Source organism: Haliotis rufescens, unplaced genomic scaffold (assembly GCF_023055435.1).
Source record: "Haliotis rufescens isolate VD_foot unplaced genomic scaffold, xgHalRufe1.0.p SCAF_10, whole genome shotgun sequence".
Classification (NCBI taxonomy): Eukaryota; Metazoa; Mollusca; class Gastropoda; order Lepetellida; family Haliotidae; genus Haliotis; species Haliotis rufescens.
Window position 1 is genome coordinate 17,598,479 of NW_025963780.1, and position 12,786 is coordinate 17,611,264.

The 12,786-nt window shown below is 41.4% G+C and overlaps 1 protein-coding gene across 1 annotated transcript in view; it reads left to right on the forward strand.

The window, feature by feature from the left end:
• LOC124110693 (putative L-amino-acid oxidase YobN) overlaps positions 1-6,433 on the forward strand; it is a 34,040-nt gene extending 27,607 nt beyond the window's left edge. Inside the window, exon 7 of the mRNA XM_046470033.2 lies at positions 5,991-6,433. Coding sequence (XP_046325989.2) covers positions 5,991-6,433 — 443 coding nt within the window. The remainder of the gene's footprint in view (positions 1-5,990) is intronic.
• The last annotated feature ends 6,353 nt before the right edge of the window (positions 6,434-12,786 follow it).

Sequence of the window (12,786 nt, forward strand, 5' to 3'; positions counted from 1 at the left end):
TGTCCCGTTGATTCTACAATACCTGCTCTCGGTCAATTACGATCTACCACACCACGCGTGAATAAACAGTTATGCAGGTGTTGCTGTGGGCAAATACCTAGCCTGAAAATGTTTATTTTTTTTAGGATACATGTTTTTACAAATGTTCGTTGATATGTGGATATATTTAGCACAAAGACAAAAAAAATGTTTATGAAAGATGAATTAGTGCCTTGATATATTCATCGAGATGTGTATCATCGTTTAATGGGGTCATTCAATAAACGTATGTTTGGAGGATATTTCAAAGGAGCCGCCCAATATACACAGTGTCGTCCGGTGAACTACCACCCCACCCTGTCCATAAGAGTTATGTAATCGGTACACAAATATATTTGATGCGGTGTCAGTGCGGAAGGAGTTTGAATTACATCCGCCACTGGCCACAGAAATCCTCAAAGTATAGTAACAATAAACAAGGTCAATCCGTACTAATTACCTAGTGACGCACGTAACAACGACTGTCGATAGGGAAAATGGTGAAAACAAATTGAAATAGATTTTAATAAAACATTATTGTACTAAATAACTTGCAAAAGCGGTGCCTAAAATTGTTTGACCGTGTTATGTGTGTTGTAAACTGACGAATAGCAAGTAATTGGCATGCTGTACGCATGGTTCCATATACAAATTCAGTTATACAACCGGTATGAAACTGAGAACTGAGATACAAAGTACAACCTGCATTCACACACGGAAGCAATATACGTGTGTGTATGCCCTCTCCTCTAAAAAATGTATCAATAAAGTATTTGCATTGTAATAAATGATAAATGATAAAACATGGTAATTTGGTAGGTCTCCGACAGATATGATGTTCAATTTTTTTACACCTTTGATTGATACGGATTACGTACCTGAAGTCTAGTCACTGTCTAATGTATCTGCTTGTTAGAAATTTCAAATGTCTTGTTATATAGCACTGTTCCTAAAATAAGGCAGTTTCTTTTATCGGGTATAAATAGTTGATTCGTCTTGTCACGCAGTCATTTTTACTTGATCGAATGATTTCCACAAAAAATTTACGTCAGAGAGTTTTGTATTTTATTATATACATGTATTGTTAATTGTAGAAGATGCTTACATCACTGTATCTCAGAACGTAAAACTGATAACATTCAAACATATAATTAGTACACAGTTAAGTGTTACATATATTTTCCTGCATATTCCTTTTTGAACAAAAAGCCTACATGTATACTGATATCGGTGTCCACTGTTAAAAGGGTGTTAGTGCAGTCAGCCATGGTAAATGTAGAGACAATAATAAGGTGATTAATTATAGTCTGTTGCAGAATATGCGTAGTCATTGATACATATACACATTACACATATACAGATGAAATACACGATATGATGCATTGCAAGAACAAATTAAGATACGGTTTCTATTAAAAATAAATACGATTTTGGATTTAATTAGCATGTTTAAATTTTCAGGCCAACACGGCTGAGATACAGCATCGGCATACTCAACTGGAGTTGTTTTCTGCCGGTCGTAAGTTCATTGTTTGACTGAGCACATTCGTGTCGGGTTTGCGATATTTTCTTCTCTTTGTTGGCAGCCTGCCACCGGCCTGAATTTTGAGAAAGGTCTCAGCATGGGACTGTTAATTACTTCTTAATGATGTCTACAAGCTTACAAACTTGTAGATGTTGGGTGCGGTTAGGACCAAACTTTTTCAGCTCAGAGTGTTAGTGGTCCTAGGACCCATAGTGTCAAACAGGTTCTGCACAAAACGTCCATCAGATTCTACTGTTCAGCAACATTGTCACTGAATTTCAGAACTCTGGCATGATATAATAATCAAGGATTTCGAAGGTGAACGAGGGGAAAGGCAGACGCACGTGGATTTACCCTCAGGTTATTATTGTCTGGAGTTCACATTTTGGGGCATTTCATATACTAATTGAACAGAGTTCACCTGCACATGTCCACTTTAGTGATACAGACTGTAACCAAAAATGCAACGAGCCGTAGCTCTTAATCCCTGATAACAACGGTAACAACTATCCAAGGTACTTTTAGCACCTTAATTACAGGTGTTAATTGGTGTTAATTAACCGGAGCGTAACTGTCGTTACCTCCTCACCTGTACCACGGCAATCCCCTCGTTCTTGGTGCTGACAGACTGGGATGTTGCGAGAGGTACAATGTCAGTACCCGAGGGCCTTGGATAAATTACCGTAGTTCTCCCAATGAACACAAAGAGTTTTCTTTCGTCGATGACTGTTTATTCAATCACATAAGATTGATCACCAACTTCTAGTCACGATGGTTTATGGACTTTAGCCGCGAAGCTTCAGTCCTGGCCGAAATACTGGAGTATTGTTTTTCAGAGTAAGGTCGAGATCGTGGTGCTCAATTTGGATCCTCCAGTCTCCCCGAACCTTGGGTCTCCCCGTCTTTTTACCCCCCCCCCAGCTTACGTCAAGGTTTTACCCATTTTTTCCTATTTCATTGGTCAAACACCTTTCCCCCCTTACCTTAGGTCGTTCTTCCCCACTCTTCTCTAATAACCAGAACCTTATTCGGACTTGCTATCATGTAACTCCTCACCCTTTGGAATTCGGACTATTTTCCCCCCTCAGACCATATATGTCCCTGACGTTCCCGTACCTCCCAACTCTATTTTACCCCTTTATCTATTTCCTCATCTGTTAATCATTTTTCGTTCATGTATAACCCTCGACCTACTGCCCTCGTCCCTGGATGCTCGTGGCCAGGCATGCTCCCGTAGTCTTCAACTAACCAAAGCTGCCTGTATTATACATATACCTATTCCCGACTTACCGACCCCAACTCTCCCTCTTGATCTTTTATAGAATCAGAATGTATCTTAATGCTTATTAATAACTTTAATTACTTGTTAATTATCTAAATATATATTACACTTTTATGCCTATAATAAAACAACCAGGGTGAGGACACAGTAAGGTTAAACCGTGTCCAACAGACAATCTGAGGTGGCTATCTCCCATCAAGTCAGCTCTGTTTTTAAGCGCATAGTTATGTTTTTACATATTGAAATAAAACGAATTTAAAAAATCATATTTAACAAACCTAAACATTACCAAATACAAAACTTTATAACCCTTTCTAGACTTCGTTCCAATTAACCTGGATCATTCAACTCGCTCGCGAAAGTCGTATGCGACTTTAAAGTGAATACGTCTACAGTGTACAAGTAACTTTTAACTGTATCATATATACTCATGATAAGCAATTATTTCCGTTCCTAATTCGAATGAGCACATTCTGAGGCTAAATCTGCAAAAGGACATACAATATTTCTTTGTAAAATGCAAACGATACAAACGTAGCGGCTGATAATAGAGACAATGATTTAATAATCTGCAATATATCAAGTGTTCTCGTTCAATCTATTGAACATATTGAAGTGATTGTAAAGTTTCAAGGAGTACTAAAATGTGTGGTATTATGAATGTATTTAGAATATGAATAGCGAAAAACAGTCACCATATCGGATGTACATGTATAACTTGTCTTCCAACACCACGCTTGTGCCGAGGCCCATGGTCATAAAACTAATCGGTCCCATAAAAGGAGCAAATAGTTTCGCAGATACTACTTGCTATGGTTCACTCCCAATTGTCAGACGACCTAATCATCAGTCAGACCAGTCAAGTGTGACCAGCGTACCTGCCTGGTTTTACCTCCTAATTACTGAGCTGCCCAATACTGTCATACTGTGGGCAGAGTAAGCGGCCTCGTTGAGTGATACAGACTAACCAGATTATGATTGTGTTTGTAAGTTGCGTTTAATCTGTGTCGGGTTGCAGTTGTTTTATTAGTCAAGACTAGGGGTAGTTTTTCAATGAAACCTTTTAGCCGTTGAGTTTGTTTTGCATTCATTTCATTACATACATTGTTAGGTAGAATAATAACACCTTATATGGATTAAACATCTCCCTAATCTGAGTATAATCTCACATGTACTCTAAGTACCGTACTATATTACTTTGCGGAGACACTGAGTATAATTTTTGAGTTGGCATTGTATGCTGTCTGAAATGACTTTACACAAATCCCTGCATTCAATGGACCCGTGAAGATCTTCAACAACCCATTCTTGGCGTAAAAGGGCGACAGCGCTTGTCGTAAGAGGCGACTACCGGGATCGGGTGGTCAGGCTCGCTGACTTGGTTGACGCATGTCATCGTATCCCAATTGCGTGGATCGATGCACATGATGTCAATCACTGGATTGTCTGGTCCAGACTTGATTATTTACAGACCGCCGTCATACAGCTGAAATATTGCTAAGTGTGGCGTTATACAACTAACAAACAAACAAAACACAAAAAGAGAAAGTGTATGAGTACTAAAACTTGCAATAAATACGTACCTACGTACACACATGAGTCCCATTCGACAGTCTACAACACACGAATAACTGTCAAACAAGTTTGGGTACCCCTTCTGTTCAGGCAAGTTATTAAGTTCGATAATTTTGTATTAAAATCCTTTTCAATTTGTTTTCACCGTTTTCCCTATTCCATGCATGTTTATGTTGCTACATCTTATTGCTCATGTTTCCAAGTATTTTAAAACACTTTAATGTTTCTCCTTCTTAATCTAACGTTATAACATTTCCGGTCATTACCATAATCTAATACACAAGAGATGATACCAAGACATATTTTATTCGGTTTTATTGTCTATGCGGTCTTACAATTGATTTTATTAGTCTTTAAATCTTATGTCTAGTAAATATTTTCACAAACAGGGCTGTTAACTGATATAAGGAATGTAACATCCAGTTGAGGACTGAATACGACGTACGTTAGTCTGGTAACGACGTTTCTAAAATTAATATTTTGAATAAGCCGTTTATACGCCAGTTGTGACAGGGATGATGGTATGGTAGCTGTAGCAGACATATTGACAGCCGTTGTTACGTGAGTCACTAGGTTATTAGTACGGCATTGGCCTTGTTGATTGGTACTATACTTTGAGGATTTCTGTGGCCACTGGCGGACGTAATTCAAACTCCTTCCACACTGACATCGCACCAAATATATTTGTGTACCGATTACATAACTCTTACTGACAGGGTAGGGTGGTAGTTCACGCGAAACGGACGGCACTGTGTACATTGAGCGGCTCCTTTGATACCGCCTCACAACATACTTTTAATGAATGACCCAATAAACGATGATACACATCAGGATCGCGGAGAAAATACAAGATTCGTTCTCGTTGAATACTAATATAAAGCCGCGCTGTTCTATTGTTGTGTATATTTTACACATGCAATCGTTCCTAAGTGTCATTTCTACATCTGAATGGTTGTGTTCTGTGACTATGAATGGTTGTGTTCTGTGACTATGAATGGTTGTGTTCTGTGATTGTGAATGATTGTGTTCATTTGCTAAGATCAAGAAACGGTAAAGCATGAAATATAAAGTTGATATCAGATGAGGGTGCCAACCCCCATTTGGCCGGATGCCAATCCTTGGTAAATGGTGTTCCGCATGCTGCAGTGAAGTACGCTGGATACCATGAAATATTTATTTCAATGTTGAAATTTATGTTTATCTATTTCATTGCAAAGAGAGACAAATCGATAAAACATTTATCCCTAGGCTTATGACCACTCAGATTCACTTGTACAAGCTGTGTATACTGATATGACACTGAAGTGGATGGGGAAGCCAAGTGGTTCAAGCGTTCCGGGTCCGATTCCTCACATGGGTACAATGTGTGAAGTCCATTTCTGGTGTCCCCCCGCCGTGCTTGAATATTGCCAAAAGCGGGGTAAAAACCATAGTCACTCACTCACTTAAATTGGGTGACAAGGCAAATTGAGTGGCCTGCAGGATGCCTAGAGGGTGAAAGTTGGCACCCTCTCTGGTTGGCTCAAGGACTCGTGGGTTTCAGAATTCGCTCACGAGTTGTTTCGTTTTTATGTCTTATTTTCCTTTTAGGTCAACTGTATTATCTTGATGAGAGTAACTGTGGTTCCCCTATCGACGAGGGTGGCGTCATCCTAGTGTATAATAAGGGCCAGGACAGCGTGTTCTTTGACTCGATATCTGATGCAGCAGCCATAGAGAGTGCTGTGGAACAAGTTGCAAAAATACATCCCGAGATAGTTGACGAGTTTGTAGAGGGCGTGGTGATCTCTTTGGGGAAGAACGTCCACGCCCGTGGGGGATTTATACGCCAATCCCCCGGCCAACACGATCAAATGATGTGCCTTCAGGAAGCAGAACACCCAGTCTACCTTGCTGGCGAGGCTCTTTCACATTCTCACGGCTGGGTGCAAGGGGCCATCGAATCGGGGCTGATGGCAGCCTATCAGTTCTGTCGCCAAAACGAAGCTGTTGTTTTTAAATCTGATTGCTCCTCTAACCCATGTTCAGACTAACACAACAACATGGAAATGTTGTTGCCAGCATCCACACTCTTGACGATTGTTTTTGTTTTGAAGCCTGGCTAAATATTATTTGTCTTTTCACCTCCATCCCTATCCTCAATCGTTTAAAAGTCGCTCTTGTTGAAGAATTATAATTCAAATATTATATTTTCCAATCCGAAGGCTATGAAAGAATATTTTTTCTCAAAAATATATTTTCGTAATTAACGATCGCCCTGATGTTGAAGTTATGAAGCTGTAATAATTCATATGTAATATTTATGTTACTTGTCACATGTTACTTGTGGTATCCCTCGAGGGTTACCTTTGATACGTAAAACATCTGCATGCTGCTAATAACATCGATTAAAAGTTTCATGACCAAATGATCCAGAACTCTGAGAGTAAAGTCAGATAATTTTAATCATCGGGTTAAAGTTAGTACTAGCCATTTTCCTTGGTTCGTCCTTGTGGACAATGTCTAAGACTTACACACTTGACGCTTCTCAAAGCGGCGATAAACCCAAACCACTCACTGTTAAAGAAGCATATGGACCGCAAGGTCAAGTTATGAATCATATGACTGTTTGATTGTTGTTTGACGCAGCACTCAGCAATATTCCAGCCTTATGACGGCGGTCTGTAAATAATCGAGTCTGGACCAACATGGGTTGCTGAAGACCTATTCTAACCCAATGAAACATATAACCCCTTAGGACCCATCGCTCGACCCTTCATGACCTCCTTCTCCCACACACACGCACGCACGCACAACACGAAAGATTGTTTTTGGCGATAAAAACTGCCCTGCTGATTCTTATTTGTCTGGAGCACATACCTACTTCACAACTTCACGCTACTCCAATGAATGCTTTGTTTAATGTCGTCCAATCGCAGCCGATGAGAAAACGGTCACCACCTGTCCTTTAGGAAGACAAGAACCCAGTCAGCGCCGCATACCCAGGGAACCAGGCTGGCTTTCGTTGTGGTATTGTTACGCCTTAATTTGAACTGCTTCTCGCGGCCATTACAAGCTGAGAAACTGCGAGCAATCTCTTTTCTATGAGAAATGTTGTGTAACATGTTTGAATTATATATTGAATAAACTTTAAAGTCTTGCGAGAGATCAGTGTGTTCTTTCCTCTATCCTTGAGTGAGTAGATGTGTATTTGTGTCCGTGTCTGTTTATTTGCGAATCGAGCCTTTGTCGTGACTTAACAATGTAACCACTATATGTGCTGCCCCATCACCCTTTCGTTAATCACACGTAGGGTATTCCTGAAAGAACAAAGACGGAATTTGAAAGAACTTGGCTCCCGACAATTATTTCTTACAAAAGAACAATACATTATATATCTCAAGAAACCCGTAAAGATTCTAGATGTCGCGGGCATGGTGGCTCAGTCTCTTGATGCGCTGCTATTCGCTGTGCACAGTTGCGTCCCTTGGGTGCAGATGCGCCTTAATTATGATTATGTTGTTGTTGGTTTTTTGTTTAACGCCGCACTCAGTAAAATTATGATTATGTGTTCATAAGCATCATACCCGTGTTCTTCGGTATCCCTTGATATTAAGTTACTGTAGCAAACGTCTAAGGCTTGTTTCCCGCATTAAGCTGATGCGCTGTGGCTTGCCTGAAGTATGGCATGAAGCGGCGTGAAACTCAACTCACTCACTTACTCATGGACAAGGACAGACTTGTTGGTTAAAGTTCTGTGATTGTGTACTCACTACACTCGACCGGGCAATGCGTTGCATGTCTGTGATTTGATTTTTTCTCTTGCTTCCATTTAGGGCTGGAAGGGTATCCTAGTGGTTAAAGCGTTCGCTTGTCACGGCGAAGACCCGGGTTCGATTCGCAATGTAGGTTATATCTGGTGTCCCCCGCGGTGATATTGTCGGAATAGTGCTGAAAGAGGCGTAAAACCATACTCACTCACTGACTGATTGTAGAGTTGGTGTATTTTATGACCGCTTCTATTGCTCTACATGCCCTCTAAAAGCCCCTTCGTCCGCACTACAAATAACTACTTTCCACCCATATTACCAAGTTTCAAGTGACGCTTCAGGGGAAAATAGCATATTAGCATCGGGCATCTCATAAGGTCGCGTAAAGATTTTATCGAACAGGGCAGGTCGATTCGAAAGAATTTCCCCAAGATTATGACACTAAAAAAATAGGTACTTATACCGCGTTTTTAACAAACCTCCTGCCTGTCATAACTTAAACAAGCAGTAAGAAGACCAAGTCCTTTCCAGTACACCAAATGTCACTGAGACGATCTCACGGGAAAGACCTTTCGTTACCAACTCGTGCCATTCCGGGACCAACCGAATGGGACCCGTGAAGATCCAGGTTAGCTCGTAGCTTTCAAGAATATTTTTTGATTTTGTATATAATCATATCAAAGTGTTTGATAAATAATTTTAGTGACCTCAAATATTTTTTATTTCTTTTGTTTTTATTTGTTGAGATTTTGCAAACGTGGAGAAACATCGTTGCGTGTTAGGTAGGGAAAAATTACGTTTCAAGGTTTTACATTTGTAATGAAAGAACTTAATTTTCGGTAGACAAGTACACAAAAAGTATAAAATAAATAATATATTCCATGCGTCTCGTGGAATATCCTGTTTCTCTCATCTCGCCTAACACCAGAGCGTTCTCTGACAGAAATTGACACCCTCGGTTCACCTTACGCCCATTGGTTACCTGATAAACGTTTTGCAGGTTATTTAGAGCATTTCTTCAGCACGATCAATATTGTTTTGTATATGTCCGGTTCATATATTATTTCTATGAATTTGGCATGAGGAGATTGTCAGAAAACAGTTAAGGTAAGGCCTCGTGACCTGGTAATTTAAAGGGGCGGTAGGGTTGCCAAGTGGTTAAAGCGTTCGCAAGTCACACGGAAGACCCAGGTTCGATTCCCCATATGGTACATTGTGTGCAGCCATTTCTCGTGTCCCCCGCCATGATATTGCCGGATTATTTCTAAAAGCGGGGTAAAACCATACTCACTCACCGGTAATTATGTAACTGGGTGAGCGAGTGAGTAAGTGAGCGAGGATAACTACCCCCCCCCCCCCCCCCCCCCCCCAACAATATTTCAATCATATCACGAAGGGTCAACTGGATGTGAAATGTATGGTCTTTTATGTTTATTGTACCACTTTACTTCAACCTACGAACAAGGGTACGGAGCTCATAAACATAGAAATAATCAGCGCGAATCTAGAATACGAACCCACGATCACAGGGTTCTGCAACGTCTAAGGGACGCAACTCTGCACATCGAAATACGACGGTGGCTTTTGTTCAAATTGACCATTAATATGGTAAGAATGTTATCAGTTCCATATTTCACATTTTCAAATGTCGTGTCTACGTGCACATGGTTATCTCTAACTTCCGTGATCATACCCCATGGCGTACGTGTGTCATCTGGCTGTTGTTGACGGGAAATCAAACTGTAAACATGGAAGAAATTGTTATCCGTGTATTCCGTATGGCGTGAGTCACGAACCCGTGACAGCCATATTTGGATGTGATGCAATACGAGATGTCGAACGTCACGTCCCTGTGTACGCGAATATTTCTTTGCGTTTTTGAAACGTTTCGGAAAAGGAAGAGTACATATGCGCAACCCTGCACACACACACCTGCACGCACGCACGCACGCACACGCACATACATATATATATATATCTATATATAGATATGTATGTCTGTATGTATGTATGTATGTATGTATGTATGTATGTGCTCACTCTCGCACACCACTATATGCCGACGCACACATACACACGCACACCCCAACGGACGTACGCAAGTACACACACACACACACACTGACAGACGTACGCAAGTACACATACACACACACACTGACAGACGTACGCAAGTATACACACACACACACACACACACACACACACACACACACTGAAAGACGTATGCAAGTACTCACACCGAAGGACATACGCAACTACATATCGCTCACACACACACACTGACAGACGTACGCAAGTACACACACACACCGACGGACATACGCAAGTACATATCACACACACACTCACACCGACGGACATACGCAAGTACATATCACACACACACACACACACTGACAGACGTACGCAAGTACATATCGCTCACACACACACACACACACACACACACACACACACACACACACACACACACACACACACACACACACACACACACACACACACACACACACACACACACACACACAACACACACACACACACACACACACACACACACACACACACACACACCGGTAAGCTTCTATTATCAATCCTGGCTCTCACTTAATGTTGGTTCTTTCTTCACCCTATACTAAATGTGTACTGCTGTAGTGTCAAATGTGACACCCTCTTTGCTTTACAAAAACAGTCCGTTGGGCTCCAAATGAGAACGATGAATTGCAAAATAACTCAAAATCGGGAATAGTCCATTAAATGTCAATACGGTACACGGCAATGAATACCCAACAATATCTGCTGTTTGTTTATTCCCATCACTGTAAAAAGTTGTTTTAGAATCCATAATGTTGTGATGTGTACAAGTTGACATCTTGAACGGAGGGGGCACACCGGTAGGAGCAACAGCGCAAACACGCACGTGCAACACAACGGTACGGGGAATGGAAGCATAAGTGGGGTTGTCTCTAGTATAATTATAATCGCAATCTGATTCGCTCATGTCACAGCCCTCGTCATTGCTAATAGTCACAACTATAGGTGGGACTGATGCTTGCTGAAGTCCCTCATGTGACCAATATATTGACTCTATCTCCTTGACGACATTGGTAACGCAACGGTGGTGCCATGTCTCCACTGTTACCAGACCAAGGGATTTATTTACTAGCTTTTCAACATCCCACAAGTTAAACGTTCTGTTCAAACGTAAAACGTCAACTTTGACGATACCCCATATCAACTCTATTAAGTTCCGATCGCAGTGGTTAGGGGGAAGTCGTAAGACGACGTGACCTTGACCTTTAATGTAATCGTCAAACATATGTACACTGGCTCAGGTTTGTTAGATTTGGTGGTTCACCGAGTTGTGATTTTGTATCCCTGGAAGGAAAGGTAATATTCGTCCGTTGCAGCCACGTCACCATGTCTCCTTTGAGGCCATTAGACATCCAGTATTACTGTCTGGATCCTGCATTCTGTGATATGGTACATTGTCCAAGATAATAAGGGACTGGGCAGGCAATTGTGCATTGTCCATTATAATAAGGGACTGGGCAGGCAATGGTGCATTGTCAACGATAATAAGGGACTTGGCAGCTAATGGTGCATTGTCCATGGTATTAAGGGACTTGGCAGGCAATGGTGCATTGTCAATGATAATAAGAGACTTGGCACCTAATGGTGCATTGTGCGTGATAATAAGGAACCTGACAGCTAATGGTGAATTGTCCACGATAATAAGATACTTCGAACCTAATGGTGCATTGTGCGTGATAATAAGGGACTTGACAGGCATTGGTGCATTGTCCATGATAATAAAGGACCTGGCAGCTAATGGTGCATTGTCGACGATAATAAGAGACTTCGAACCTAATGGTGCATTATCCATGAAAATAAGGGACTTGGCAGGCAATGGTGCATTGTCCACGATAATAAAGGACTTGACAGGCAATGGTGCATTGTCCACGATAATAAGGGACTTGACAGGCAATGGTGCATTGTCCGTGATAATAAACGACTTGACAGGCAATGGTGCATTGTCCACGATAATAAAGGACTTGACAGGCAATGGTGCCTTGTCCACGATAATAAGGGACTAGCAGGCAATGGTGCATTGTCCGTGATAATAAGGGACTTGACAGGCCATGGTGCATTGTCCACGATAATAAGGGGCTAGGCAGGCAATGGTGCATTGTCCGCGATAATAAGGGACTTGACAGGCAATGGTGCATTGTCCACGATAATAAAAGACTCGGCAGGTAATGGTGCATTGTCCGTGATAATAAGGGGCTAGGCAGGCAATGGTGCATTGTCCACGATAATAAGGGACTTGACAGGCAATGGTGCATTGTCCACGATAATAAAGGACTGTGCAGGCAATGGTGCATTGTCCGTGATAATAAGGGGCTAGGCAGGCAATGGTGCATTGTCCATGATAATAAGGGTCTTGACAGGCCATGGTGCATTGTCCATGATAATAAGGGGCTAGGCAGGCAATGGTGCATTGTCCACGATAATAAGGGACTTGACAGGCAATGGTGCATTGTCCACGATAATAAAGGACTGTGCAGGCAATGGTGCATTGTCCGTGATAATAAGGGGCTAGGCAGGCAATGGTGCATTGTCCATGATAATAA